This window comes from Netta rufina (genome assembly GCF_964035555.1).
Source record: "Netta rufina genome assembly, chromosome: 11".
Classification (NCBI taxonomy): Eukaryota; Metazoa; Chordata; class Aves; order Anseriformes; family Anatidae; genus Netta; species Netta rufina.
Window position 1 is genome coordinate 5,197,007 of NC_140134.1, and position 16,835 is coordinate 5,213,841.

The 16,835-nt window shown below is 34.6% G+C and overlaps 1 protein-coding gene across 1 annotated transcript in view; it reads right to left on the bottom strand.

Moving 5' to 3' along the window:
* Positions 1-16,835, bottom strand: part of ADAM10 (ADAM metallopeptidase domain 10) — a 48,196-nt gene continuing 31,361 nt past the window's right edge. The window contains exons 5-16 of the mRNA XM_084293289.1: positions 16,346-16,449; positions 14,805-14,954; positions 13,509-13,601; positions 12,705-12,888; positions 10,366-10,529; positions 8,679-8,862; positions 7,596-7,746; positions 5,181-5,364; positions 4,048-4,156; positions 3,533-3,753; positions 2,702-2,828; positions 1-2,249 (exon numbers count right to left, since the gene is read on the bottom strand). Coding sequence (XP_084149415.1) covers positions 2,155-2,249; positions 2,702-2,828; positions 3,533-3,753; positions 4,048-4,156; positions 5,181-5,364; positions 7,596-7,746; positions 8,679-8,862; positions 10,366-10,529; positions 12,705-12,888; positions 13,509-13,601; positions 14,805-14,954; positions 16,346-16,449 — 1,766 coding nt within the window. The 3' untranslated portion in view covers positions 1-2,154. The remainder of the gene's footprint in view (positions 2,250-2,701; positions 2,829-3,532; positions 3,754-4,047; positions 4,157-5,180; positions 5,365-7,595; positions 7,747-8,678; positions 8,863-10,365; positions 10,530-12,704; positions 12,889-13,508; positions 13,602-14,804; positions 14,955-16,345; positions 16,450-16,835) is intronic.

Sequence of the window (16,835 nt, forward strand, 5' to 3'; positions counted from 1 at the left end):
CAAGTCTATTTATTAATGCATTTCAAGTTTCAAAAAACCTTACATATCTTTGCACAATACTTTTTTTTTTTTTTGCAATTTTAGTAAAAATTTCCAAAGTGAACAAAAAAGATACTGTATAAAACACAGTGGACATGAAATTGACAGTAGTATTCCATTGCCTTGAACTTTTTTTTGATTTACCACATCTTGACTTGCAGTGGAGAGTTCAGTGCACATTTCTCTTTTCAGAAAACATTTAACTTAGACTCAAAATAAAATAGGGCAGCACTTCTCTGCCAAAACCCTACCACAGGATAACATTACAGGCAAAAAATTTACATGTTAAAGTCTACCACGCTCAAGAAGTTACTAAGAACTCTTGCTGAAGAAAAGTCACCATTTTAGAAATGCAAACCCACTTCCAATCTTTGCACAGTCTTAAAACAAATGTATTTAAAATGATTTAAAAGCAACTACATACATTTCTAACTAGTTAAGATCATTTAGAATTATTTATATAGTCTATTGGACTGGGGTTTCATGTACAAAATTTGTCTCTAAACCATGTACAAAAAGCTGTATTTTGAAAAAGTCACCACATACTGTACAAGTTTACAAGGAAGAGATCCCATTATATTCAGTAATATTTTTGGCCTTGCTGGCTTGCGTCACATTATGAGAATGATTGTGTAAACCTTATACTCTTAAGAAACAAAACAAAAACAAAAAACAAACAAAGGAAGCCTGTCCAACCCTTAGTAAATTTTCTCCTAAGCAAAGCCAGGAAAATTATAGCCATTTGCGCCTCTAATTAGCTGGGTGCTTTTGGAAAACAAGCAATAAATATATCACGAGCTTAAACATTTTGTTTGTAATGCCCCCTTTCATCTCCTGCATAGCAGTAAGCACCTTAAGACATCTTTTGTTTTCACTTTTTAAAAAAAGCCAATTATTTTACATTCGTGATAAGAACTTTGGAATGGGACATTGTGCTGTTGAACTTCACTACTGTTATAAAACATTTCTGAGAAAGTTGGTAGTCCTAACTACAATTTAAACTCTGCCACAATAGTTGGGCAAATCACTACTTTAGTGGTTATCAGTCAACAGTATCATGCTGAAAAGTTATCCAAATATCTGATAAATTAAAAAAGAAAATAAACTACAGCTTTTCTTTCTTTCCACATCCCTTGGAATCATGAACTTAATTATCATACTGCAAGAATAGCTGAAGATCCCAAATGAACTGGTTGCAAATTTTAAAACAAGTTGAATAACAGGCAGAATTTTCTACTAAAGCATGGAAATATTACATCTAACTATTCATTATTTAACTGAATAATCAGACAAATTAAAAACATTTATGCTGAGTTACAAGAAATCATTTATATAAAACAATTTTGAAACATTCTGGCATTAGCAAAATTTGCACACCTGCTATATATCTCTAAAAGATCATTCAATCTTGTATGCTATCACTTAGCAGCTGTTTGATAAAAGATGAAATGAGTGCTTGAAACAACTTCGATCATGATAAAAAGTTTGATTCAAAATTGCTGTGTAAAGCATCACAGGATCCTTGACCATTACACACATCATCCTCTGTTATCCTGAGTATGTCAATTAAACAGTAATTTCTTCATTAATAGCGGAAAAGTTTTATAATACAAAGAAACATCCATATTGCAATTCTCTTGTTTACAATTGCACACAAGTACGGGTGTACGTAAGAAATACATGTCTGCATATAACAATGTATATACATTGGCAAGTAATGTCTCCAATGTTGAGGTGGTCTAGCTTCCTAGCCTTGTCTGACAGTTGAAAAATATATATTTTTTTTCGATTCTTGAATAGAAGTTTTACTACAGCCATGTTTGCCTGCAAGTGAAGAAAATGCAGCAATGAAGAGCACAGAAGGGGGAAAGAACCACGATGCTCTAGGACTTTGTGCCACTAAATTAAAAGTATGCAAGAAAAACACTTTTCTTCTTTTTGAGCTGGAAGATTCACTCATCAAAAATTAACCATTTCCACTTGCTTTGAGGGCATATCATGCCTTTTCTTCAATTTCTCAGAGTTTGACTGGGGACAATGACTTATATTAGGTTTTTCTTTGGAGTGAGTTTTCCCATTGTAGGCACTAGGAAGAACCAAGGCAAAAAGCTGCAGTCAATGTCTCATATGTCCCATCTGATAACTCTCTCGGGGCCTTTGCCGCTGTGGTGGCTGAGTGGTTTGTGGTGGTCTCCTCCTTTTTAAAGTGCCTGTTTCAAAGAAAGGCACGTTATTAAAACAAATACAAAGGAAGAAACGATCTCCAAAAAAGTTGCCCTGGCCACAGAGGTTAGATATAGCCACTTTTCTGAAAAGCTTCAGATTTAGACCTGCAAGGTTTTAAATATATGATCAAACGCATGGAATATTTACAGAATGCATTCTGTTATCTCAATAGTAGTTCCTTTAACAGTAAAATTCTTACAAAAGGTAGCATGAAATAAGAAATGCAAGGAACTCAGAGTGAGAAAACCTTTTCAATGCTTTCTTTTGAAATGTATTATAAGAAAATAAGGTAAGAGTTACATTTTTATGAATTCATGCCAGGAGAACAATTCCATTTCGAGTTTCATAGTGCTGGGCAATGAAGTGTAGGTTGGGACACCAGAAATTTCCCCTTCAGAATAAAACAGTTGAGTTGATAAAACATTTCTCTGCTTACCTGGAAGTGGTTTATGAGGAGGCAACTTTGGATTACTGCTTGGAGTATGAACACTGCATATCTTAATGAAACCAGCCATTAACATGATCAGGGCAATTCCCATAAGCAATACTGCCCACCAATGAGCCTAAAAACATTTAAAAAATGTTTTTTTGTATGAAGGAAAGGCATGCATGCACATGAGACATGAGTCATTAAATATGGCTCTCCTTTGCCTTTAAAAAGTCATCAAAAAGCACCGAAACATCACCTAAAAGAGCCTTACATTTTAAAGAAAAGAAGTCGTCAAAGTCCTTACACACCAAAAAAACACCTTAAGATTCATTCTATTATCAGAAGAGTATCTCTCAGAACATACTTGCACTACGGTAGAGCTATATAAGCCTAAAACAATAGTTTATATACCATCGACCTGGCAGCTATATGTTTCTTTATAGCTCCTCCACCCAATCCATTACTAGAAAAATGAACTATCAGAAATGCTAGAGGTCAATACACTCAGTTCCTTAAAACAACGCAGAATATTCAAATATGAAGAGTTAAAATGTGAAAATACAATGAGTTAAAAAATATGAACATCAACACAAAAACATTGTGGTTTGAATAGATGTATTAAGATAAAATATCTACTCAAGACACTTATTTTCATTCTCTCCATCTGTTAAACAATTTGCTGCACTCAAGGTGCTTACAGAAAATACCACTGAAAACAAGGACTGTTTATACTCTGAAGAATGCTGAAGTACTGCACATATATAGTAATACTTATCAGCTGTGAACACTGATTAGCAAGAACATTTTATATTAGACTGGTAAGACAAAAATACTTACCACAATCCATTCTGCAATATTTTCATATAGCTCTGGATTAAATATCGCTTTCTTTAATCTAGCTAGAGGGCCATCAGCATCTACTAGCCGACATCTCATAAACACATCGCAGTAGCCTTTGAAATCATTACAAGGAGATCCAGGTTGCAAAGTAATGGTTTTACGACCAAAATGTTTCTCCCACCGGTTAGAACCTGTACTTGCACAAGTACTCGGGTCCACTGCAAAGTGAATACAAATCAGATTAGTTCAAAACATTTAAAAACATATGTGCATGAATACCCTAGTGTTCAATTGTTCAAAATATTTACTTCTGAAAAATTTCAAGTTATTCTGTAAAACAAAATAGATTATTTCCTACAAAATACAAAGCAATGTCTACCTGAAAATAAGTATGAACCAAAACAATAGTATGATCTCAGCCTAACGAGAACTATAAAAAAAAAAATCCTGTCAGAAAATTCCTCAGATACCTACTGCTATATTCATACTTATACAATCCAGACAAATCTTACTTTTTCTCATGCAGCAGACATGACACAGTTCTCTATCGTCCTTGCCATCTGAACTAGCACACGTACATTCCTCCAAGCCATACTTCTCACAGATAGAGCCAGCACATTGCTGTTTGAGACAAAAGCAAGAGAACACAAGAAATCAATTTCACTGTTAAGCAAACTGACATTAGGAAAGATATTAATTTTTAATAGCCGAAAGCATAATTGCAGAGATGCTAAAAAAAAAAAAAAAAAACCAGCTTGAATTTCTTCTGAAGTTTTTATAACAAAAAATGATTATAACTATCCAATTTCAATGCTTAGGCTTACTTGAGAATTTTTAAAGGTGGTTTAACTTTTTTTTTTCTTTAACACTATCTTCTTTTAGGGTGCTCTGCAAAAGCTTCATAGCACTGGAATGCACTGCAGTTCACATTCAAACATGATTACTCAAAACCGTGATTCATAAAACAAATCAAGAGCATGTCTTCAAAAATACTTTCCCTCAGAAAATAAGAATAAAAAATTTATGGCAGGAAATATTGTGTATTCAATTACTGTGGGATGACTCTTCAAATAAACTCAAATTAAAAAATCAGTTTATTTACAAACTTGTTTCAAAATCAAGTAACTCTATACAGCCAATTCCTCTATCTTCACAATGACTCTTAAATTTTTAATAGATTTTTAGCTAATTATTTCATTTAAAAGTGAACTTTGAAAAATGAAGAGTTAGAGCAACAGTAGCTACAGTTCTTTAAAAGGATGACTTCTGCTCGTTTCTCCTTTCAAGTAAGCGTAGATCAACTTACAAAATATTTCCCATCTATTTTTAATAGTAACTGCCATGGACTGTATAACCCAGGAAACTAATGGCAGTTCACAGTAATTCCATATCCCTGCACGTGTGTTACATGCACATGGCAGGGAGGGAAGAACTGCTTGACAGTAGCTGCTGCTTAATATTTGTTGTACTTTCACAGTTATCTTGACGGAAATCTATAAATAAAACATTCCTATTAAAAGAAGATTTTTCTTACATTGTTCTCCATTAAATATTGAAACCATATCACTGCAAGGCACAATGTTTAGTGCCTTGCAATAAACAACTGCAGTTACATATAATTGTAAACAAACAAACAAAAACATACCCCATTTAGGCAAACTTGTGTACGTCTGTTGCAATCCGTGAAATTTGGTTTGGGCTCAGAGGCTGGACAGAGAGCACTTACACCATTACACATTCCTTCTCTCGCACAGTCAGAATCATTTCGACACTTATCAGTCTTTAGTTTGAAAGTGCAGTGTGCAGTACAGCAGGGACCTTGACTAGGGCTAGAAACAAACAAAATATGAATATAAAGACAAAGTGAACTTTTATGAAGAAATATTCATCTTGAAACCTTCTCAGAGTAATTTATGATTTGTGCCAAGTAAAAGGTAAATTGAAAAATATTTTTCTGCCCTTGGGGTTTCTGCGCAGAATACCAACTTCTCAGTTCATGGCAGTAATCAAACTGTTTGCAACATATAAGAAAAACAGTACAAATGCATCTTAATTTAAGATATACAGAAAATGACAGCATCTCAAATCTTGTGTATACAAAACGTTAAATTAGCAAGTTAACAAAATTAGTTCAGGAATAACTGATGAGTTTGACAGTATCAGTTTCATTACAATCAATAAGCCAAGATTTAGTTGTCACTGATGTAACAATCACAATTTTTTTTTTTCCTACTTTCTGCAGAAATACCACTTACACTGTTTAAATAAATGAGAAAAGGTAAGGAGACAGGTCAGAAGAGCTTATATCAGAAATCAGAGGTAGCTTACAAAGATTTTGTGAAGGAAAGACTTTTTGAAGAAGCCACATAGCTTAGGTTTCCCAAAAACTTTTTGGCACTGACATGAAGGTATGTGAGGGTCTTGTAGCAAGGCCTACCAGCATATCATCCTACTCTACCTGATGCAACCATAGGAAAACCATTTCTTTCTGAAGTTATATTCAAGTACATGTCATTACAAGTGGCACAAGAGTGAGGGTTATAACACATATATAACTACTTGACTAAAGCAAGGCCTCCTGGGTTCTCATTTCATATTATTCTATAACTTAACACCACTCACAATGCACTTACTGGCCTTCACTGGACATTGGAAGATCGTGCAGACTTTCTGGAGGTCATGATCTCTATTTTAAAACTATGGTATGCCATAAAAATCACTCATTTCACACAGAAAAGACTTCAAGATACACAACACTACTACAATAGCTACTATCATTTTCCTAAAATATATAATATTTTGACATGCAATTTATGTGACCCATTCTTACATCTGGATTTTATTTCAGAAGTCTTTGGAAACATCTTTGAACCACAAAGTTTTCTATCTCAAATAAAACTGGAAAAAGGAGATTCTAAAAAAAAAAAAAATAACTATAGTCAGCTGAACACAAGATATTTAGAAGACAGAAAAGGTGGCAGCAACACCTGGTGTACTCAGAAGCAGTCAGCTCCTCACTCACCCTATGCGCAATATAAAAGAAAATATTTCAAACCAATGATAAATCAATGTAAGGCTTTCCTCCCTCCCCAGAAGAAATTACAAGAATTGGCAAGGTGAAAAAAAGGCATACAAAATTACTGTGACCACAAATTGTCCTTCTACCACATCTACAGCATCAAATACGTTTTCATAGCAGATGCAACTTCTGCTTCCACTCATGGGACGACAAAGGTAATATTTTAAGGCAGGAAAGATTAATTAGAACACAACTCTGCATGTTGTATTAAAAACTTGAGCTGTTTTAGACTTCAATTGTAACTTTCTCTTCATCTTTGGCTAACCAGATGTTATATTTTATGTCTGTCTCTGGAGGGGAAGAAAAGTTCATGGGTAAAAAAATCCACCTAAGTTTTTAGATGAGGTAAAAACTTAACATCTGTGTTAAGTTATGTAACCAAAAGATAGTAGTTGACTTGTACTTCACCTTCACCATAGCGTCAACGCCTTATAATCTTTAAAAGTTGCTCTTATAAATCAGTGTGTAGAACATTGCAAAGATACTACGTGACTTAAAAACATAATTTCATCTATAGAACAAGCATAAAAAGAGAAAAACATTTGGTCATGTGTAGCCTTAAATCATCTTCCAGTTAGGCAACATTGTAGAAATGGTACTAGGAAGGATCCAACTTCAGATTATCCTTCCATTTATTATTTGAGCAATTAACGTTTTCTTGAGCCTGTCTTAAAAACAACATCCTAGTCATTTTTTTTCTGAACCATGCAGCTTTTGCAAAGACTTCTGTGCAACACATTTCAGACAAAGATGACCAAGTTTCAACACACGTGTCTGTGCTGAGTATTAGGATATATTAGCATAGATACAACTCAGCGTCATGTAAGTTTATAAAAACACTAGCAAACAGTCATTTGACTACCAAGGGAAAGCAAGTTACAATTAGCACCAAGAATTGTATATCATACTTGTGCTGATCAACTTCTCACTCGCTTGATGAGGTATTTTAAATAAAAGTACTACAACAGAAATGTACAATACCTGCAGGATTTGCCTGGTTTTAACTTGCATTTCTTATCTTCTGATTGGTTTGCATCATAACAGCATTCATCTTTACACTGGTCGCTGTATCCACAATCACACTGTTCTCCTTGTTCCACCAGTCCATTACCACAGATTGGCTGACCAGACTCTGAAAAATGCCAGTACATTTTGTATAAAGCAGTACAAAGAATATGAAAATAAGAAAATACTGACTTGCAACAGCACCCAACTAGGTAATACTGAAAATATCTGCTCAAGCTGAACTTTGTGCAGACTACAACTCAAGTAAGTCAACTTGCACTGCTTGTTCAACACCCAGTTTAGTCATTCCTACAGTTCATACAATTTAAGCTTCTGACTAAAAGGTTTCTGCTGATAACAATGGGAGTTTCTTGCGTAGATAGGAAGCCCAGCGTGATAATAGGATGAGGCTGAAAGGCACTTCTGGAGGTTGTATAGTCCAATTTTCACTCAGAGAAGGGTCAACTACAGCAGATTGCCCAGGGCTTAGTCTAGATGTGTTTTGAGCATCTCCACGGATGAACAGGTTCCACAACCTGAGCAGGTTGCCCACAGCCTGGGCAACCTGCTCCAGTGTTCAACCACGCTCCCAGTAAAAAGAAAAGAAAGCAAACATACGCAAAAACCCAAGCCATCACATATAAATAGGACTTCCTGTGTTTTAATTTGTGCCTCTTTCCTCTTGTCCTTTCATTGGATACTACTGAGCAGAGTCTGGATCGGTTTTCTTTACTCCCTCCCACCAGGAATTTATACAGCTAGACACAAGCCACCCCATTCCCTGCCTTCTCTTCTCCAGCCTGAAATCTCAGCTCTCTCGGTGTCTTCTCACATCATATGCTACAACCCCTTAATCATATTTGTGGTCCTTTGCTGGACTTGCTCCAGTACATCCATGTGTTTCCTGTACATTGGAGCTCAGAACTTGACACAAAACTACAGATCTCAAACTCAATTCTTTATTTACAGAATCCTTCAGTAATTAAAAAAAATAGATTTCTAATTAAGCATATTATTAACAACTTTGCTGTTCTGCTTTCAGGATGGCTAAATACATACCAACAAAGCAATTATTTCTCTTTTTCTCAAGAACTTGGCTGATATTTCGAATACTACAGATAGAGAACTTGTTGTTGTTAAGTTTGTCCCCAGATGTAGCTCTTGCATACATGATAAAATTTCCATTTTCTTTCTGTCCCAAGTTCTTGGATTCTCCTGGAGTGCACTCCATTCCAGAATCATGCTGCAAAATTAAAAAAAATATTTATATAGCAACAGCTTCTCCAATTTCTTGCTTTTTCTACATGTGAACAAGGTACTTGATTTGCTAACTTTACGAAACTTTAATTCTCACTGTCTTAATCATAGAACACCATCCTATACCTTAAATCTTTTCAGATCATAAAAAGGAAACAGAAAAAGGTTTTACTGACAATAGCAACAAGCATATATTTTTTCAAGTTTTAGCTTATTTGAATTCTTGGGAATATATACCCCATATGCACGTCCCAGAATGAAAACAGACTTGAAAAAAAACTTGATATAAGAATGGCTTTATAGTCAGAAAAGAGTGCACTACTACGAGGAAGAAAAACTGGAGGAGTCAACTGAAACAGCAGTCCTTTTTGCTTGCTTTCAGGAAGGGGCAAAGAGATTAGGGAAGAAATTGGTTTCTGTCCTCCAGTGACAAGCCTAATATTCAGTATGACGTACTGCAAGCTAGCATACTAGCCATTAGACTGAAAAATAAATTGCGCAGAGGACCTCTGATGAAATTCTGATGTATCCAACTTTCCAGAAATGTAACCTATGTCTCTAAAAGTAGTAGGTAAATGTTAAAACTAAAAAGATACTTGTGAGACCTGTGTAACTTACAGTTTGGTAGAACCAAATGTGTACTTTCCTATATTTCCTGCAATGAAATGGCTCTTTTAATTTCACTGTAAATTGCATCTTACAAACTAATCCAAAAGACGTTTCACTCAGTAGGACTAACTTTTTCAGTTTCACACGCTAGTATTTTCAATTGTACTTGGAAAGCTTGTTCCTATTGTTCCCTCTCAAAGCGGCTGTATTAGGGATGTTCTCAAGGTACATGAAGTAAGGATACATACGCAAGCACCAGTTTCTGAACAACTCATTATTTCTGTTGTATCTTGATACCATTTTACTTCCAAGAGTAGAAAGCCTATATACTTAAGTTAAAAACAAAAAAACAGCCTCCTGCCCCCCCAACAAAAAAGCCCTCCACTTTGTTCTCAAGTCCAGCAAAATCACAAAAGCCTTTTGGTTTTGGTTTGTCACAAACAAATCATATCCCTAAATGAGGGGAGAATTTTGCTCTAAAATGCCACTCTAGGTATCTTAATCCCCTTCATTTATTTTTTGTAATCCTGTAAGTAAAAGTAATTGAACAAAAAAGGGCAGTTCCATCTTTTCTCATTGAATAAAGTGTCATTTTAATCAATTTTGCATTGATTCTTCCTCCACTCTAGCATAAACCAAAATACATTTAAAAGATGTGTGCAACCCTAGTCTTCAATAAAAAAAAAAAAAAAAAAAAAAAAAAAACATGAAAGTTTCAGGGAATAATAATACAGTTTATTTATAAGACATTGAACTAGTAGAAGTAAACAATTCACGTTTTCCTTACTTACATGTATAAATAGCAAAAACTCCATTCACAAATCATACCAACCATGCATTTCAAAATTATTGAAAATAACAGATCAATAGTAATACTCACAGGTGAGCCAAAGTTATGTCCAACCTCATGAGCAAAAGTGATGTGAGAAACCTTGGGAGGAACATGAGAGCCATAGTTCTGCACAGTGATTATTCCAGTGTTCAAAGATTTCTTCTTACCATCGGAATACAGTTTGCTCTTTTCACATATTCCCCCAGAGCTCCCTGCATTTAGACCAAAGCATAACAGTCACTTAAACACTGTGTACTTTCCATCTATCAGTTAAAACAAGAAACAACTCACTACCGCATTGGATCCTTACAGACCAGGGCTCCTTTTGGGTAATTAATACTAACCCAACTTTGAAAGCAGATTAAGTTTATCCACACTATTGCTCTCAGCACTGAATGAATACATACACACAAGAAATCAGCTATTTTAGAATAGCTATTAAAACAGACCTATTTTGGGCTTTCACTGCACGCAGAAGCCTTGATTTTATCATACCCACAGTACAGGACTAGCAGGGTGCAATGCCCAATACAGGTGTTCTCAGTCTACATACCAATTGGATTTCACTGAGTAAAAAAAACGAAAAACAAAAAAACAAACAACAAACCCACGAACAGTACAATCACAGAAAATGATCTATCACAGCAAGAACAGTTATAAAAAATGCCTAAGATTAGCTATTTAGCCTTGTCAGCAGAAGTGACTCATTCTTCCACCATACAATTTAAAGCTGAAAATGGTTTTGATGTGTGGGTTATCCAGATCCTTATTTAGAAGGTCAATAATCAAGTACATCACACTTACTGTTTGAAAAAGTTGTGAAATTATGACTTTAATTTCACCAAAATTTTTTGTAACTGAGGTTTGTACTAAGCCACTAAGAACATCCTAAAATTCAGCTATTCTACTACTGCCAGAACTGGTGTCAAAAAAAAAAACAAAAAAAAAAAAAACAAAAAAAAACACTCTATAAAGGCCTTTCCTTATTTTCTGGAGTAAAATTTTATTTTAATGAAATATCCCATTTAACCTTTGTCAGTATGTGCATTAAGGATGCAAATAAATCAAAGCAATTTCACTTTTGCCAGTCAAATTCCTTTTTTGGAAAGAGGGTTTATGTAAAAATTCACTCCAATTCATTCTGTGTACTAGGCTAGACATCACAGGCTCAGTTTCTTATTTACATGGGTCACCTGTGTATAAAATGTATGCTTCCTATGATTTTTCCACAGTCACTAAAATTAGTTCACACAAGTCATCTTAATATACCTACTCCACTCCAAATATTCTACTAACACTTGAGCATTTTACTCTCCTAAAATGAAAGGCAGACTGTTTCCCCACATATCTCCAGTGCTCTTTAGCTGATGTGCTTCAGGGGAAAATACAGAAGTAGATAAAGGGAGGTTATAATTTATATCTAAATTTCATGAAAGGCTTAATTTTTTTTTCCACAAACTCTGTTTAGACTTTTAACTCTGTTGAAGCTCTTCATAATGTTCTCATAGAAGTATCAAGGCTCATGCAGTCTCAGAGTTCTCTTATTTCTTCCATCAAGTGACTGCCATGTAATCAAGGATTAAGCTGTAGAATGAATTTAGACTGATCATTCCGAATTTGATTTTGATTTCTGTGAAGTTTCCACAACTTTGAATTCATGCTGAATCATAATTATTTACTTGAATTTAAAGATTAACAACTATTAAATATACCGTTTCATAAAACTAATACATCCATGACAAACATTTCAAGATCCTGCACACATGGAAACCATTACTTGGTCTAGTTTTTATTCATTTTTTTATTTATTTTTACAACATAACTCAAAATACACAACTAGATTGAAACTAATGAGAAGCAGTTCAAGAACAGTTACACAGTTGTTCTGGTATCTCCCAGAACAAAATCTCACTGGTTTTACTTCTGTATAAAAATAAAGCAAATAGCTTCCAACACGACCTAGAAAAACTAAGGATTCTGCAGTGTTATTCTACCACAAAATGCAAGCTACATAGTTTTGAGCTCTGTTTGTATATAGCAGAAATACTTCTTCCTCTTCTGTTAATTTACTCATACCTGTCATAAATAAAAAGCCATCCAATATCACCTTTGTCCATGAAAAGAAATATGCCTTTCCTTATTATTGAGATACTGCTCATCAGAAAGACAGCACGACTAATTGAAGTGAGATATGATACTCTGTTCCTATTACAACAAAAATCAAAGAACATCCAGACAAAATTGTGAGAAGTCAGCTAGAGACTGGCTTCAGCTGTGAGACTTTGTCTACTTGCTGTCAACTTAAAGGACAGTTTCTACTTTTCTTCTTTGTATGTACCTACAATACTTTCTTAATGTCATAGTGCTGAAGGTTTGGATATAGTTACCTGAAGGGGCTCCAACCCAAGCCAGACCAAGGACTCCATCATCAAAATCACGGTCTGTAAACACGTAGGCCAAGCAATAATCATCATGATTCTGTTCTGAGTTCAGTTCCAGAAACTTTTCCACACCAATGTTAGGAAATCGGAAGGGATTTGAAGAGTCCTTCTCATCTATAGTTGTGTTAATCTAAAAGTAAATTAAAACAAACTGTTACAAGTGATTCATTTTCACTGGACTTGTAAATGCCAGCTAAGGTGCTTGCTATTGTCAATACCTTATTATGTTAATAGCTAAAGATGCTGCTAAAGATTTACAGGCCATGACATATTACAACCCCAATATTTCAAAAAACATGTTCTAAAAATAAAGAATTGCACTTGTGTAATATATCCTCACTCCTTTAATCACTCTTTTTTTCCTTATCGTCAGCATTCATAGGTTTATATTTATCCTCTTAAATCATCGCTTTTAGAAGGAAGTTTTACCTAAATAACAGTTACCTATTTTAAAGTCCTTGGAGAGCAATACAGTATTTGCTGGAGCCAGTGCTAGTGAAACCTAAGTTGATTCTTGTAAGAGTTGACTACAACTTAATAACAACATAGCATGCCTTTGACAATACAGACTAAAGCCAAATCAAATAAAGGGGGTAAGGAACCATTTGCAAAAGAGACAGTCATGCTACATACTTACTATCAGTAAATAGTAATGCTAAACAGCCCTGGAAACAAACACAATAGGTCTTTTGAACAAATAGCACTTCCAAGCAAAAAGGTGAAGCTACAAGCATTGCCAGCACAACTTACTCTTATTCGTTTCACCATAAAGCTGATGTTACGGATTCCTGAGAAATCTGTTGACTGGTAAATTGTGTCAATTGCTTTAACATGGCTGGATATCTGTCAAAAACAAAAAAAGTACCCACAGTTCAAAGATCTATGCACTATGCCCAACTAACCTTAAATAACAACTGCACAGTCTATACTTTTACATAAAAAATATGGTGCCATAGAACTCTAACAGGCCTTCTTAAGCAAACGCTAATGGCAAGTACTGGAAATAAATCACTTCATAACCCTAGTATTTACATTGCTAACATGCCAGGTAAAAGTAAAATCTTTTGCAGTCAAGTTAACTTTCTTTTACATATTTATATTAACTAGAAATTCAGATACCTATTTGCGATACTCATTCAATATAGTACTGCAATTAAAATTTTATTTGAAGCTTTGTATTAAAAAATACTTTTTAGAGCATTATTATTTCATTTCTGTTAGAAAATAAGTGTGAAAAAAAAATCATTTACCTTTTCCAAGAGCATAAAAATGCTAACTCACTGAACTCCTGATTTTGGAAGGTGACTTCAGAGCTTTGGAAAATGTTTCTCAACTGAACTGTATACATATAGTGCAATGAACAAACAGTGTAAATCAGATTTGTTAGCATGCTAAATGTGCTACTTATATTTTCAGTCACAAATGGTCAGCAACAAATGTTTTCCAGGTAACAGTATGCTGACAAATGAAAAGAGCACGTTCCTGCTCTAAGGAACCTGCTTTGGCAGGGGAGTTAGACCCAATGATCTTTTGAGGTCCCTTCCAACCCCTTCAATTTTGTGATTGTGTGAAAAGCATCTGCCTTAAGTTACTGCTGCTTTTCTGACCTTCCACTATAGCAGACTCTAGAGGTATGGAAAACTCTGTGTTATGAACTCATAGTAATTTGTGTCAGAATTTCAAATGGAAGACTACAGGGGTGTTAACAGAAAGGCTGGGTAGGTTGTTAAACAGAACAAAAGTCTTCAGGAAGCACGTGTCTGAGTAAGAACTGAGAGGAGAAAAACCAAACAAGTCTTACTCAGAAGTGTTCAACAAACTACAGCCATGATTATTAGCTAAAGGAAGCATAAATGCCCAAGACTTTTTTAATGGTGTATCACATCCTTTTAGTGAAATAGGAAAAGCTGTTTCAATAATGCCAGGTTCATTGTAACAAATGGAGCAATGCATTCTAAGCTAAATAAACAATAATATACCCAATTGAATTAAATCTGTCAGAAATGAAGTAAAAGCAGATTATTTAAATAGAGGGCTTGGAAATACCTGTGCAATTACTGCTTCCCTTGTTCCATAATGCTTATAGAAGAGATGATCAGTCTGAATATACAGCTGACAAGTGTTTTTTTCAGCCTGAGTGGCACGCTTTTTTCTTAAAAGCTGTGGACCATTGCTGTTAGGTTCTTCAAAAGGCTTCTATATATACAGAAGAAACAAATATATTAGTTTTACATGTCTACATACTGAACTAGATTATCTAAAAATAGCAATAGATTTTTCTAAACACACTCAAATAATATAAACAGATTCTCATTATTTTTTTAGACCTATAAAGTTTCATGAAATTTGAATTAAACTAAGTCTATTATAGCCAGTCTTCAAGTATGCCATCTATTTTTAATGATACCTCAGCCAAACCTTTCGCGCATTTCATGTTTTTATTACAAAAGGCAATCAATGTGAAATAGATTTTTTCATCCATGCAATCTTTGGAATTTTTCTTCCTCATAATCCTTTTCAAAAATGAACAGCTTGTAGGTTAAAAAACAGTGCTGTGGAATTTAAATGCATCCTCTCTAACACAGGTTACTTCATCCTGTGATTACCTCAGTCAGCTACCTCAGCAAACAGGGATACTTAAGCACTTCAGCATAGAACAAAAGGTACACCAAACATTAAGTTAAAATAATGTTCACTATTTACAGCAGTAACTGCTAATAGTTTTGCACTATGACATTCATTGGTTGATAGCACACACACTCTTCATAAAATTTTTGGGGAAAGTTTGTTATCAGTACCAACAATGAGCTGAATAATACTGTGGATAATCTCTGAAGTTACAACATAAATATGGTAAGCTACTGATGCTATTTTATTGGCTGTAGTGTGTCTTTTTGTTGGCATATACTTAACACCACAAAATGATGCCAAAAGTTCATAACAGACCTAAAACTAAGATGAACTCAATTTGGAAAGTGCTGAAAAATATCTGATGTCATGACAAGTGGTGCAACCCTGAAGACAAAAAATAAAAAGGCAGGAATCTGAACAGCTAAGCAAATCCCTACCATAGACCACTTACCTCCTCTCAGAGGCAATTTGTAGTATGCCCTTCCATCTTTCAACATTGCTAGTAAGACCCTCACACTCATATTGGCTTCATTTACCAGAAAGCACTCAGATATTACACGAGTGTCATGCTAACAGATCGTGAAAATCTGACAGTTACTGCTTTTCAAGGACCAATATATTACTTAAATACCAAGGGAACTTGAAACTCTTCCTTCTCCACTGCAATAAAATATATTCCTTATCTCAAGCTTACTTAAAAATTCATCTGAAGTTCTGTCTAAAAATTTGAGACCATGTAGGATTCATCAAGACTATGAGCTAGCGTATCTATGCTGTAGAAGCAATGAAAAAAAATAGAAAAAATATTTTAAGAAATAACTAGCAATAATTTAGGTTATTGTCTCTCACAAAGTAGAGGGATGAATGACCAAAAGTGAAAAAGAAAACATACAAGAAACAGGCAGTTATTACACTAATTTCTAATCAACAAAATGCATTATAGCTTGGTTTTATACCTCTGTTGTTGGTTCTTCTATACCAGTCATCTGGTACTTCTGCATTCTTTCAAATACCGAATGATCTGCACAACCTCCTTGTGGTCCATATTTATGAGGATATTCTAAAAAGAAGAAAGCCAGGCTGAGGTTTTAAATTCAAATGTGTAAACGTCAATTCTGTATTAAAAATAGCTTCATCTCTGCAACTTTCTCAGTTTGTGTCCAATACTGCTCATGTAGTTTTTGAAGGCAGCATTCTCAGATTCAAGCAGCTGTCTTTCCACTCACCATTTCTACTAAGATACATTCTTAGTTTAACATGCCAAAATTGCAATGACTGCTTCTTAAAGTTGTTTTCTTACAACTAGCAAAAGAAATTAGGAAGTGAGCAACATATAATGTAAGAAGGAGAGTTGTTATCTAGGCATCTTTACAGATTATCTTGAACTAATAGCAACATTAAAAAAAACTGAACTCCCAGTGACAATTTGAGATCAATTACATCAAA